Source organism: Rhipicephalus sanguineus, chromosome 9 (genome assembly GCF_013339695.2).
Source record: "Rhipicephalus sanguineus isolate Rsan-2018 chromosome 9, BIME_Rsan_1.4, whole genome shotgun sequence".
Lineage (NCBI taxonomy): Eukaryota > Metazoa > Arthropoda > Arachnida > Ixodida > Ixodidae > Rhipicephalus > Rhipicephalus sanguineus.
The window spans coordinates 32373247-32388045 of record NC_051184.2 but is presented as its reverse complement, the minus strand read 5'-3'; the positions used below and the strand labels follow the sequence as shown (position 1 = coordinate 32388045).

The following is a 14799-nucleotide window of genomic DNA, read 5'->3' as shown; positions in this document are numbered from 1 at the left end:
TTCCAGCACATTCAATGACTGCTTTCCTGGCGGCGTGTGCGTTGGTAACGCTTTTTCTGCGGACAGTGTTATCGACTCGGATCTTAGATCGATGACTGCGCCATGTGAGCTTAGGAAATCCATATCAAGGATGACGTCTCTCGAGCAAAGCTGTAGCACTACGAATGTCGCGGGATAAATCTGGTTCTTAAGGGTGACTCTCGCTGTGCAGATTCCCGCCGGCGTCACTAGGCACTAGATGTCCTCCAGCGGTCCGAATTTCTAGAGTGCCTCGATGTCCTCCTCGCCCGGAGGGGCGGGCGAGGAGGACATTGAGGCACTCTACGAATTTCGGGGCCTTCCCAGGCGGTCTTGACTTCCTTCAACTTCGTGGCGGACGGTCCACTGATGACAGAATAGTCGGCTCCGGTGTCGACGAGAGCTGTGACGTTGTGGCCGTCGATAAGAACGTCGAGGTCGCTAGTTCGTAGTCTTATTGCGTTGCGGTTAGGTCGTGGCGTCGGACCACGCGTCTACGTCGGTTTGTTCTGCTGCTTCCCCGTTGCGTCGTCTGGTCTACTTCGGTCCGCGAAGTTTCGTCGTCCGGGCTCTGTCTGGTTCGCGTCGTGTCCTGCAGCTGCGCAGCGTAGCCCACGGCTTGCGGCTAGGGCTGTGGCGGTTCAAGGGTGCCCAGCGACTGCTGGATTTCTGCTCGATCGACGTCTGCGATCGAGTGCACTTGAGGATGTGGTGAGGGTAACAGCTTGCGCAGTTGCTCCCGCACGATCGCTGGGATCGTTTCGCAGGTCGGAGCCGAGGGCATGAAGAGCGGCGCTGTCTTGAATCGATCGGCCATTATACTGGCGGGTGCGCATTTCCAGCGTCTTCTCAATCGTCGTCGCTTCTGAGACAAATTCGTGGACTGTCGAGGGTGGGCTCCGCATGAGCCCAGCGAAGAGCATCTTGCTTTACTCCTCGCATAAGGAAGCGGACTTTTTTTGTCCTCGGGCATGGCAGGGCCAGGGTCAGCGTGGCAAAATAGTCGGGTCATTTCCTCTGCGAAGATGGCCACACTTTCGTTTGGGAGTTGGACCAGTGTCTCCAGCAAGGCTGCGGCCCTTTCCTTTCGGACGACGCTCGCGAACGTTTCCAAGAAAGCGCTACGAAAGACGATGTACTCCGACGATGTGTACTCCTACGATACAGGCGTCATATCAGATTAACGTCGGGGGCTCCAGTGTTGGCTCCGCTTCTATAGCAGTCTAATAAACATTGCATTTGTATTCCTATGATTTAGCAAGCTATACTGAAGCATTGCTCGACCGCGGAGGAATAAATTAACGAAAGTTACGTATGATATTCCCATCATCGCACCGTAAAGTGCACTTAGTCGGCAAGAACGACGCAGTGTCCTCTTCATTTCTTACGAGGCTGGGCGATGGCCTCACGCTGACCGATGATGCCAGATTGATTTACAGCCGCTTTGTAGACTATACGTAGGCCACATACGCCCAGGTAGTCTACGAATACAACAAGCGCCATCCACTGATGTTGGTCTACGTAGCACTATCCAGGCCTACCAGCCTCGAGGCCTATATCGACAGACAATTTGTCGACGAAATGACCGAGGCATTCACAATTTCCAACAGCTGTACTATACCTCATACTTCATACCTCAAGATGTGCCACTAGGCGTCGGCGTGGGTGCATCCATGTGAAACGGTGACATTGTACAAGCGCTCATATACCATTACAATAAGTATTACTTCTGTGAAGACACGTTTCACTTTCGTGTTATACCGATTCTTATGTAGGAAGGATCACTCTTTTTTTTTTACTCTTCTACGAAGCTATATTACATTCCTTGCCATACATTCCTTGCCCGACGTGACGCCTGTATAGGGTATTTTTGCGAGGGAGTTTCACGCGTCGGCATGGCTCGGGGGTAGAATACTCGACTGCCACGCAGTTCAAATCCCATGTGATCCTAGAAATTTTTTTTTCTTTTTTCGCACGATGGTGATTACGGACACCGGCAGCGGCGGACACCTACGGCGCCAAAATCGGCTGTTGCTGTGGTCTCATAACACTTGCGCTGTAAAATGTTTTTTACAGCGAAATATGTTTTGAAATATCCAGAATCGGGTGAGATTTGAACTCGGGCTCTCTGCGTGGCAGAGCCACGCCTGTGCTTGCAACTCTCTGGTAAACAGACCCTATAAAGCCGTCATGTCGAGCAAGGAATCTTGTTAACATATATACTATAGCGTGGTAGAAGAGTAAAACAACAACTGTAGGCGTCACACACTGCGAATTGCGCAGCGAGGGTGTCGTTTAAAGCTCCCTACCCACTACAAAGTGCTCAATCATAATTCTTCGCCATCATCAGCCTCAGCATCAACAAAGTGCACATAATGTCTTACAGCTGTGTAGCGGGTACCCCGCTTCTCCGCAGCATGACGAATACTGGCATATAGTTGGTACTTCTCTACATCCATAGGTCGGCAAAAATTGTGGAGCTCACTCAGACTCACTCAAGAAATATATTTTGCACTTAGGGCTCACTCAGACTCAGACTCACCAAAGTCTTCCTTAACCACTGCAGACTCACTCGGACTCAGACTCATTAAAATTTTTCTCGACCGGACTCACTCAAACTCATTAGAATACTACTCACACAGACTCACTCAAACTCAGACTCACGTGCGGCTCGATATGAGTCTGGGTGAGCCTGAGTGAGTCGAATCATGAGTGAGTTTGCGGACCTATGCCTACATCTAAAAAATTATTATGATTTATGACGTAGCAGATACCCTGCAAATGTACTCGTATTGGTTGCCCCAAGAGAGTTTACAACGGTCTCCAGAAAGGCCTCTCTTCCAGCTTTCGCTGTGACTGTGCTGCTTTGTTCCGCGCAGGCCTGGCGTGTTTAAGTTTTTATTCATTCACTATTTCGTTTTTTTTTTTCACTTGTAATAAAAGTATCTACATGCTATCATTCACCTAAACTTGGTTTTTAATTTGTAATTTCTCTATTCCGTAAATTACCCTATTATTACATTTCATACAAGAGTTCTTGGTCGATCCCGCACCGTGGGTGTGAGTGACAGAAACTATAGGCGAGCAACAACGTTTGAAAGGTTTTCTTTTTCTTTCGGTACGGCCTTGAGAGGAGTTCCTTGCTCGAAGCATCATCGACATCACCCTTGGCGTGACCGCCCTCGCTGGCGAGGAGCCGGGGTTGCCGAGATGATGAGCCATCGTCCAGCATGAGCGCGTGATCGAGGATGCCGCCAAGACCGCCGCCAAGACCACCGCCTGGCCGGGGCCCGTTTCCCCGAGGCCCACTGCCGCGAGGCTTCAGACCTGGCCGGGGTGGCCGCGGTAGCCCAGGCCGGGGCACGCCCGGACGGGCGTCGCCTGGACGGGCGTCGCCAGGTCGCGGCGCGCCCACCCCGCCGCCAGGCGCCGCTGCACCGCCACCGCCGACGCCTCCGCCGCCGCCACCACCACCAGCACCCGAGAGCCCGCAGAAGAAAATGTTCGTAGACCTGATGGCAAAGAAGCTGGCCGAGTGGGATCGCATGATGGGCACAGGCAAGGACGAGGAACGCGCCCAGAGTTTTGACATGTTCCGCAAGCTGACCGACGAGGAAGTCGACCTGGCCAACAGGACCGTCTCGAAAAACAGGCTTAAGGAGTTCATCGACCTCCAGATCCAGTACTTCGACCAGCTGGCTGGCGAGAACAACCCGAAACTGAGGAGCGAAGGATTGAAGAAGTTTCAGCAGGTCTGCGAGAACGAATTGGCGTTGGCCAAGGCTGTCGGACCAAAGGAAGTGCTGCTCGAAGAGAGCGAGAGCGACTCCGCGCTGGCTAAGAAGCGGAAAGAAGAGGACCAAGCTAAGAAGGAGGACGAGGAGAAAAAGAAGAAAGAAGAGGAAGAAGAGAACAACAGGAAGGAAGAGGAAGAGAAGAAGAAGAAGGAAGATGAAGAGAGGAAAAAGAAGGAAGATGAAGAAGCTCGGAAGCACAGTGATGCTCAAGCCTTGTACGGAATGCATGCCATGTCAGGCATGATGCCTCGGATGATGCCTGGCATGCATGTCCCTGGTATGCCTCTAACCATGACTCCAGAGCAAATGCGAGCGATGATGATGGCTTCCCAAGCGGCATCTACGAGTCGCACGTTCGCCATGGAGCAGCGCTTCGACACGCCCACAGGCATGATGACAACCGGAATGCACGACGTTATTGGCCCCGTGACTGAAAGCACACACAAACCCCTCACGGCGGAGCAGTTCACAGCCCTTGTTAATGCTGACAGCACATTGCAGCTTCACCAAAAGCCCGGCCATTTTCCATCTAGGCTTCCGTCCAGGCCTCCATCCAAGTCTTCAATGGCGGATGTAAGAAAGGAAAGGACAGACAAAGATACCAAAACACCAGACTCCGATATTGATAATAAACTCAAGCTACTTAATCAGCTAGAATCAGCCAGGGGTGTATTGCAGAACTACTGCTTACCTGGCTCAAGCACAAGTATGGCCGAAGAAGTGAAGAACCGTCTTCGTAAAATAAACCGGCTGCAGATGAAAGTTATAGACGAAATACTTGGAAGCAAAGCGGACCTGACGTCAGAAATAGCCTCCGACCGACCAGAAAAATATGAACGGGAAGAGTTTGATGATGTGAGAAAAGACGGCGGTGCTGCGGTCGATGTTAAGGAAAAGAAAGGTAAGAAAGGGAAGCGTTCTAAAGAGCCGAAAAAGATAGTCATCGAGCTGCCTGAGTACAGTGAACCTAATATGCACGTGGTGACCGCCTCGGTATCTCGGTTTGATGCTCAGGGTGTGTGCACGGGGACCAGCAACCTCTGCCCCGGGCCACAAGTGTCCCGCCCCGAAGTCATCTGGGAGAGGCCCCGCTCTGAAACGAGGGCACCTGACAGGATGAGCATGGCTGGACCTCCCCGTGATGCAATCGCAGACTACGGGCCCCCGCCAGATATGGGACCACGTTGCATTCATCACGAAGAGGATATCGAGTTGATCACGGACGATGTGCCGCACTATCACGAAGAGATGATGCTGGCTGAAGAAGATCTGTACTACCAGTAACCAGCTTTTCCTGCGCATACTTATTCCGTCCTACAGTCGCTATGATTCACGCCGCCTCCTTGCTTGCCTCTGGAATTCGACATAATCGCACGAGCGGACCTGAGTTTCCTTCGAGAGGTCAGCGACGTGGACGTCCAGGCGGAGGAGGAGGAGCCAGATGACGAGGAGGACTCAACAAGGAGGACGAGGAGGAGCTCAACAGGCTACACGTCTTCGCTGCATTTGCTGGCTGCCATCTGTTTTCCGAGTTGATTCGTAGCACTTGGAATAATACGGATTTCATGGTAGCTAGACGATATCTCCATAAAATTACCTGTCTACTTTTGCGTATTTCATTTTTTAACGCCATAGCGTTAAAGAGTCTGCGTCGCAGAAATTACAATGTCGGCGTCGTTAGCGCCGGTTTGGCTTGTACGACGACTCTTATGACGATTCTTACGACGAGTATGATGACTTGTCAGAATCCGACGACCCGCCACCTCGCCACCAAAGGCAGAGATCTAGGGGTAGGCGTCGCACTAGCGGCTGCGATGACAGTCCTACGGACAGAGTTCCGGGAACCGCTTACAGCACATCGACATCTGCGACACCCACCGGCCTGCTGTCGCCCTCTACGAGCTCAACAGGCTACACGTCTTAGCTGCATTTGCTTGCTGCCATTTAATTGTTTTCCTAATTGATTCGTAGCATTTGGAATAATACGTATTTCATGGTAGCTATAGGCGATATCTCCATAAAATTACCTGTCCACTTTTGCGTATTTCATTTTTTTAACGCCATAGCGTAAATCGCGATGGATGCTAAGAATAAAATGTTCGGCAGATCCCACGCATTGTGAGAATCGATTTTATGCGAAGCAGTAAGCGAGCAGAGCTTCTATGCCACATTTTTCACTTTTAGCCAAGCGTTACGAGGTGTATCGACGGTCTATGTCTAGAATGAGTAGATTTGCGCGCACCATGAGCTTTCCAAGCACGTCCACTACACGGGCGCGAAAGGGTAACTCATTGCGACTTACTTTACAGCACAGACGTCACTTACATCACAACGAAATAGACGCTCTGGCGCAATGATCGGCATATTCGAGCAACATTTTAATGGATGCTATGAGCGTCCCCTTTAAAACGGGGCGGTGACATGTCTGCCACCAGGCTCGAAGAAAAAAAAAAGCTTCCTTGTTTCATGTTGGCCTAATACCTTATCTACATTGATTAAATCTATGTTATTATACCAAAACAATATATATTCACGGTTCATCTCTCTGCCTCTTAAGGCAGAATGACCTTATTTTTTCCCCATTATTTATTTTTGTTCTTTATCTCTACTTTTCTGCCACCAATACTCTAACCGTCTCTTACTTATTTCTATCGCGGACGTGTGCAGCTTTCCATTGTTGTCCCTAAAACCCAAGGCTTCATGTAGACTCGTGCCCACACGTATACCTGGGTGAATATCGCCACATTCAATCAGTACATGTTCCATCGTTTCCTTAGTTCCCCCGCAGCATGTACATTGTTCTTCTTCGTTACTGAATCTCGCTTTATAACTACGCGTTCTAAGGCAGCCCGACCTTGCTTCAAGCAGTAAAGCGCTTCCCCTTGAATTATCATAAAACCTTTCCCTCCTTATTTCGTTTTTTCCCTTTCGGTAGTTACTCAGAGCCGGCTTCTTTTCCATCGCTGCCATCCAATAAGTCCTCTCCGCCTCTCTGACCTTCCGCTTAATGCTCCTTGTTGCCATATCGCCCGCACTGCTAGCCGTATATTTACTGGTGAGCCTCCTAGTTCTTTTTCTCCACTGCGTGTCAACGCTTTTTCTATACAAATACCTGAAAACCTTCTCTGCCCATCTACTGTTCTTCATTTTCCTCAGCCTCTCTTCGAATCTCATTTTGCTCTGAGCTTCCCTCACTTCAAAGCCTGTCCATCCCATATCACCCTTTATAGCCTCATTTGTCGTCTTCCCGTGAGCGCCCAACGCGAGGCGGCCCACCGTCCTTTGATTTACATCCATTCCGGATTGTACCTCTGACTTCATGCACACTACTGAGTTCCCAAATGTAAGCCCCGGGACCATCACACCCTTCCACAGCCCTCGAAGCACCTCGTACCTATTGTATCCCCATAAAGCTCTGTGCTTCATAATTGCAGCATTCCTCTTTCCCTTTGCTACCGATGCTTTCTCTTGTACCTCCATATATCTATCCCCCTCATTTACCCATACTCTGAGGTACTTGTACTCGCTTACCCTCGGTATTTTTTGGCCCTGTATAAAGACCACATGGTCTTCGTGATCATTGAATACCATCAATCCACATTTTGTTGCACTAAATCCTAGTCCTAGAGCCTCACATTCCCTTCCGCATATATCTGCCAGTCGCTGTATATCATCTTGACTGTCCGCAAATAAGACAATATCATCAGCATAAAATAGACCTGGAAGCTTCTGCTCCACCATCGTGCCGACCTGCTTGTGTGACAAATTAAATCCAATGTTGCTACCTTCTAGCGCTTTTTCCATCCTCACCATGTACAGCATGAATAACAGCGGGGACAAAGGACATCCCTGTCTCAGCCCCTTGCTAATTTCAACGCTGTCCTTGCTACTTATTCCTTCCCATTCTATACAAACTGTATTTTCTCGGTATATTTCCCTCAAAAGCTGTATACAGTCGTCACCTATGCCCACTTCTTTCAGTATATCCCACAAAACTTCCTGATTAACGTTGTCATACGCCCCGGTAATATCTAGATAAGCTACGTATAAGGGCCTGTTTTCTATTTTCGATATTTCTATACACTGGGTAAGAACAAACAGATTATCGTCTAACCGCCTGTCAATTCGAAATCCATTCTGAAGTTCTCCCAAAATATCATTTTGTTCTACCCACGCTTCTATTTTAATTTTACTGCCTGCATCGCCAGCCTGTATAGCACCGATGTAATGGTTAGCGGTCTATACGAGCGAATGTTATCCTTTTCTCCCTTGCCTTTATAGATTAAGTTCATTCTACTTTTTCGCCAACTGTCTGGTATTTCCCTCTCCTGTAAGCACTTTTCTACGGCTTTCAGCAGTGCTTCTTTAGTTTTATGTCCGAGTTCGTTAATGAGGCTGACGGGAACCCCATCTAAGCCCGGAGTAGTGCGCTTAGGAATTTTTCCTTCGGCCTTCTTCCAATTGAAATTCTCTAGTACTACATCTTCGTCGGTTGCACTCCTTTGCGTACTTTTACTCACTGGGGGAATCCCCGGGGCGACCTTTTTAAACGAATCAGCTGTTATCTTTCGGATGTAACCTAGCGCTTCATACCCTTCCAATTGATTTCCTCCTTCATCTACCATATGTTGTTGCATTGTGCCAGACTTCCTACCCAGCGCTTTTAGGTGGCTCCAAAATATCCTAGGCGCGGCCTTCTTCTTTTCGGGAATCTCTGTCATCCAGCGTTCACTTTCACCTTTAATTTTTGCCTCGACTAATTTCTGCACAATGGATTTTTGCTCTAAATATATTTCCCATATTTGGTTGACTTCGTCCTGTGGCCGCTTCTCCCTTTTTGCTTGTCTGTGCTCCCGTGATGCCTCACGTCGCTTCTCGATCGCCTCCCGGATTTCTTTGTTCCACCAACTTTTTGGCTTTCTCTTTCCTTTCCAACAAATAGTTTTCTTCTCTTTTTCCATTTCTTTCGTGATTACATGTAGCATCTCACTATACTTCCAGTCTTTGCCTGGTAGTTCGTCTACTTTTTCCTCGACTCTTGCGGCTATATTTGTTATTTGCTTGTCATTTAGATACAAGCTGCCAAACTTTGATTCTATGTTCTTATTTTCAGTTTTATATCCCATTTGTAATATTATGCGTTTATGATCACTACCCAAGCTGTTAATGCCTTCCTCGTCTATTCTCATCTCTCTAAGTTTGTCATATATTCCTTCTGTCATGAGACAATAATCAATGCTCGATTGCCGGTTTCCGACTTCCCACGTGATCTGCCCCTCACACTTAGGCCCCACGTTAACTATCTCAAGACTATGTTGCTCGCAGAGATCTAGCAATAACTTGCCATTGGTGTCTGAATATCCGTCAAGGTCATGAATGTGAGCGTTCATGTCCCCTAGAAGGATTATTTCGGCATCATGACCAAATTCTTTAATATCGGTGCTTATGCATTTCACTATCTCCAGATTCTTTTCTCTGCAGTTATTGCCTGTCCACAAGTAAGCTACCCCTAGCCACGTTTTCTTTCCACCTACTGTGCCCGAAACCCACATGTGCTCTGAACACGTTTGTTTCACTCTATCCAATTTTGTTCTGCTATGAATTAGCATTCCAACACCCCCACCTCTCCTTTCTGAGGTGATCCTGTTACATCCTTCCCAAATATAATTGTCAATATGTGGTGGCTCTTCCAAGTCTCTAAGGTGTGTTTCTGTAACCGCATAAACACCTATCTGTTCCTTGCTTAACTGCTCCTCAATCTCTAACCATTTTGCCTTTTTTCTGCCACCCTGCATGTTTATGTAACTAATTGCAACACGCGCCTTCTCCCTTCTTTTACCTTTTCTCTGGTTTTTCGCTATACTGCCTGTCAAAGAGTCCCCCTGCTTGTTTTCCTCATTACAAGCTACCGTGGGCACCGAAGGGCCCGCGTGCCCCCCAAAAAAGCTACTGCGCGTCCTGCCAGTCGCCAGCCCACCTCATGACCAAGCCTCTTATCGAAGTGAATTCTGTCTCTTTGGAAACCGCCCCACCTGTGCACCTCCCTGTTTATATCCACTACCTCGAAGCCCTTCTCTCGACTAATTCGCCATATCTCTTTGTTTGCGTCGACAACAGCTCTTTGCAAGTTGATATCTCTCACTGGTACTTCCGGTATTGTGCATACCACTATCTGCACCTGAGAGGAAATGGCGCGCATGTCCTCGACCCCTTTCGCCAATGTGGTCGCTAGTTCGGCTGATTCTTCATTCAAGACGTCGTTTAGACCTCCCGCGATTATCACGAGGTTACGTCCATTAGCCTTAGTTGCGAGTTTTGCGCTAGCTCGTCTCATCACTGATCCCAGCCTATGTCCCGGGAACTTCCCTATTAAAACTCGTTTGTCGCCTCTCACCCTTTCCTTGACTGCTTCGTCGCATCTAACTAAATTCGAGTCCCCGGCGATTATCACGTGCTCCGAGTCTTCTGCTGGACCGTCCCGCACCTGGCCACTGCCTCGGTTACTAGCGCGTGCCACTGCTGCTTTGTCCCCTCCCCTTCCCAAAACTACTTCGCGGAAGCTGGGTCCTGTGACCCTTGCACCTGTCTTTTCCAAACCTGTTTCCCCCTTCGAGTCTACCACTGTGGGGGTCGATGCCCCGCTGTTCCCGCTGTCGCTTGCTTCTTTGTTCCCTATGACTACCTTTGCTAACCCCTCCTCGGCTGACTTAAGCCTTTCCCCCATAGCCATCGTTTTTTCCCGCTCTGTCGCCAACGCAATCTCCAGCTCGGCGATTCTTACCATGAGCTTATTCTGGGCAGCCATCATTATTTCCATTTTCGCCTCTAACTCGCATTGCTTACACTTGGCGTCAGCTCCCTCTGTCTTCTCATCCGCACAAACCTCTATTTTCCATCACATTCCGCACCCTGAACACTTTACGGTCTTTTTGACCATGGCTAGATCGTTCACACGGCGGATTCGATACACTTAAAGTCAAATGGTGTCACAAAACTCCGCTAGTATGCTATACTTCAAAGCACATGTGTGCCTTTCAGACACGTGGTGACCGAACGAAAAAAAAAAAAAAACCCAGGCGACTGTCACACAGGAAACAGTACAAAATTGTAAGCCCTATTATGCTTCAAAGCTTCAATCTAGTGGCTCATGTACTCATGTAACTAAAAAACAAGCTCGAATCACGCAAAAAAAAAAAAGCATTTATCTGACGGTGTCATTCCGGAGCCCACGAAAAACACGTCCGTCCTCTAGCAGAACCCTCGAGTACACACCCTCTGGTGAGACATTGATCACGCCTTTTCTTTTTTCTACGTAATCACTCTTTCTCGCCTCTCTTCCATTCTGTCACGCCACCAAGCGGATGTCAAGAGGAAGGTTAGCAGACGACACACCGGCAGCCGCTAGTTCGGCTGTGCTGGCTGTGCTAGCCCGATTGTCAACGCGTTGATTGGAAAGAAACACTACGACTTTGCATGTTGAGTGAATCCGTGAACAAACCGGGCCGTCCGCGACAAGATACATTTGATTCTTTCGTGCGAGACGCGAAGCTTTCCTAGTGAAGCACCCTAAGGAAGTCGTGCTGCCAATGAGGTCACACAGCGCCGCTGCGTACACATTTTAGCTCCGCGAACTTTTCTGCGGCCACGCTGGTAAGTGAAATGTTAGTGTCGATCTTCTGTCGAAACTCGCGCTATTTTGCTTGCATATAATGTCCGTCGGAGTTTTTGTAGTGTATGAAACCCATAACAATATACGCAGCGTGTCGCTTGAGCTCGCGATTTCCTCTTCTTTAACTGAATAATATCAGGGCCTTCGTTATAAATAGGTGATACACTAAACTAAAACGCCTTACATTTTGTCAGAAAAGAGCTGTATGAATCTTGCGAGCGACCACTCAGTCATTCGGGGCTGTGCTCGATCGCTCCACGGCTACCGCGAACTATATACGACCAAGTACCGGCCGCGTTGCGGGCTCAATGTCGTCATCAGCCGACGCATTCCGACGGAGATTAAACGCGATTGATTGATTGATCGAATATGCGTATATCCACGTTAGTGGAACCCAGCTGGTTAAATTTGACCGGCAGCCCCGATCTCAACGTCGTCCTTCACACGCGTGTTACCCGTGTGTTGCTTTCATAGCCAGCGCTGCACTGCATGTTTGTTACTTTGTTGATAGGTGGCAGCGCACGAGCACACTGCAAGCAAAGTGTTCTCTGAGCCCAGAACGCGGAGAGCTAGAACAGCTATATATATATATATATATATATATATATATATATATATATATATATATATATATATATATATATATATATATATATATATATATATATATATATATATATATATATATATATATGAGAAAACAAGCGGGTACACGTACGAGAAAGCAATACCGTTTCGACCGTGGCACGGCCTTCGTCAGATATATATATATATATATATATATATATATATATATATATATATATATATATATATATATATATATATATATATATATATATATATATATATATATATATATATGGGGAGAGTGAGAGGAAATGTGCAAGAGCTAGCAAGTCGGGACCGCGCCCCCTCCGGGAATCTGAAAACTCTCCGTCTATGCGTCAGAGGGTCCTGCTGCTGTCTTCCTTCCTCGTTGCGCTTCCATTCCCAAAGCACGCCATATCGGCCCGTTCGCGCTCGCACCAGTGCATTTTAAAGGGACCGACAATTAAGTGGGCAGAACGTGTGATTAGATCCTGGTAGAAATGAAAAGACCGTGAAATATAGCGAAAGATTCCAGCATCCTTTCCGCGTTGTGAGTAGGATTTATATTTTTAAATCGTGCTTGAAAGTAACAACAACCGGTATGTCGCGCAGCCTAGCGGAAGAGCCTTGAAGCTGGATTATGAAGTCTGTCACTTTGCTGTGCGTAGTCACGTAGTCTGATGCTGTCATGCGCGCCTGAATTGGTCCTGAAAATTAGAGTATGTATATTATTATCTATCCCCGCTCTGTTCTGTGCTGCCTACGAGGTAAAGGGAGTTGGGTTTGGCTAGTGTCGTGAGCAGACGCTTCTGTCGGCCACCGCGGTGAAACGTGTTCGCTAGGGGCGCTGCGCTCCGGAGACGAGTTAGAGGCGAGCTGACGAGCTGGCCCCGCTGCCGCTGCCGATCATTGTTTGTTTGCTTGTGTTTGTGCTTGGTTGTGTGGAAGCGCGAATTTTGTTCGTCTCTGCACGTGGTTTGTCAACGTACTGCTTTATTGTGGCTTACCTGATATGTTTCCGCCAAACATCAACTGTGACATTACCGTCATTTCTTCGTATTTTGGAGTATGCCTGCTAAGAAAGGCAGGACATGCTTCGTGCCTCTGTGCAAAGGCGGGTACAAAACGTCTGCCGAAAAAGTTCCCTTGTCCGTGCTCCGGCGGACGCTCTTCGTCGAGAAGAATGGGCAAGGAACATAAAACGAGAAGACAGAGTGCTGGACGAGACATGCGTTGTGTGTTCTCGTCATTTTGACGATCGGTTTATTGTGAGGATCTTCAAGCACATCATTAATGGAGAGCTTGTAGAGGTATCTAACGTCATCGCTCAATTGTAATTACTGATGCCCCCCCTTACTCAATGCCCTTCAATGGGCCTGTAAGGCATTTTGAATAAATAAATAAATAAATAAATTACAGATACTTGCTAACAGCGAATTTGAGCCAAGACAAATTAGAGAATATTTTTGGAATTGTTAGACGATCGTTTCTGTGTAATGGTCACCCCGATCCCAGAGCAGTTTTTGCTCATAGTAAACAATCTAGCGCTCTACAACTTAGCGAAACCACCTAGAAGTGGTAACTCGCCAGCAGAGATCATAAGTGCACTCTTGGGGCCATCAGACATTGGAAAACAAAAGGCAGCCCGCATTACAAGCTTAATTGATGAACTCTTGGATGAGAGAAACCTCGCAAATGCTTCAGCTGTGCTTGAAGACAGCAGTATTTTTGACCACAAAGGCTGTGTTGAACAGAAAAGTGACAGCCCTTTAATTTTCTATGCTGTTGGCTATACCGTCAGGAAAGCACTTAAAAGGTTCCCATGCCCCACATGTGCACCTGCCTTAGCCATTTTGCCTTTGCAGGCAGAGACAAATGAGAATGCCTCATTGACGAGGAAATTTGACCATGGGGCTTACTGTACCCCTCAAAACACCTTGAAGACTTGATTGCAAAGCTGGAGAACGCGTTTGCTGTGTTTTTAAGCAGAAATGAGCTGCATGCTGAAAGTATGCTATCATTTTTAGAGTTTCTGCACGGGCATGACCACCAAAAAGTTGGCTGCAGCGAGCATGGTCAAGCACTCACTATAGAAATGGTTAAGTTTTATAGTTTAACTAGGCTGCACTTCTTCACTAAAGCCATCAACAAAGAGAAGTAAGTCTACACAACGCGAGAAGCAAAAGCTGCTCAAACTGAGGCGCTAGCTGTCAGTGATCTCCGAACTGCTACAGCGAAATATTGAATTCAATAAACGTGTCACTTTTGTGCTCTGCACCCTTCATTATACCGTTTCGTCATTGTGTCTCCGGAGCGGAACGATAATGCGTTTCTAACCTGAGGGCCGAACTTTGGTCCTTATTCAGCTATGCTGTTTCCCACTTACAAGACCTTTTTTTTTTTCTGGAAGCCTGAAGTAGCTTCCATTAAACAGAGTAATGATAATGATAGAAATAACAAAAATCAGTAATACGCCGTTTAATATATAATAAAAGCGGGCCTATACAACTCCAACGGTAGGTTGCAAGAACTGCCAGCATCTGCTTCTAAGTGAAGTTTCAGGGGTGACCGACCGAAAATACAGCTGCCCAAGAATGCTACACAGAACATCACGACGCTCGTATTGTCCTGTCTGCATGAGCCAACGAACGATTGCGAGCACGCAGATAAATTATACAAAAATGCGCACAGAAAACGCATTGCTGGGTGCCGCTTGTAAGCGGG

The 14799-nt window shown here is 47.7% G+C and overlaps 1 protein-coding gene across 1 annotated transcript; it reads left to right on the top strand.

Moving 5' to 3' along the window:
• Positions 1 to 3266: 3266 nt before the first annotated feature.
• LOC119405435 (disheveled-associated activator of morphogenesis 1-A-like) lies at positions 3267 to 4059 on the top strand. Its single transcript, XM_037672272.1, has 2 exons — positions 3267 to 3881; positions 4054 to 4059. Exons 1-2 carry the CDS (start codon positions 3267 to 3269, stop codon positions 4057 to 4059), a joined length of 621 nt encoding a protein of 206 aa, XP_037528200.1.
• The last annotated feature ends 10740 nt before the right edge of the window (positions 4060 to 14799 follow it).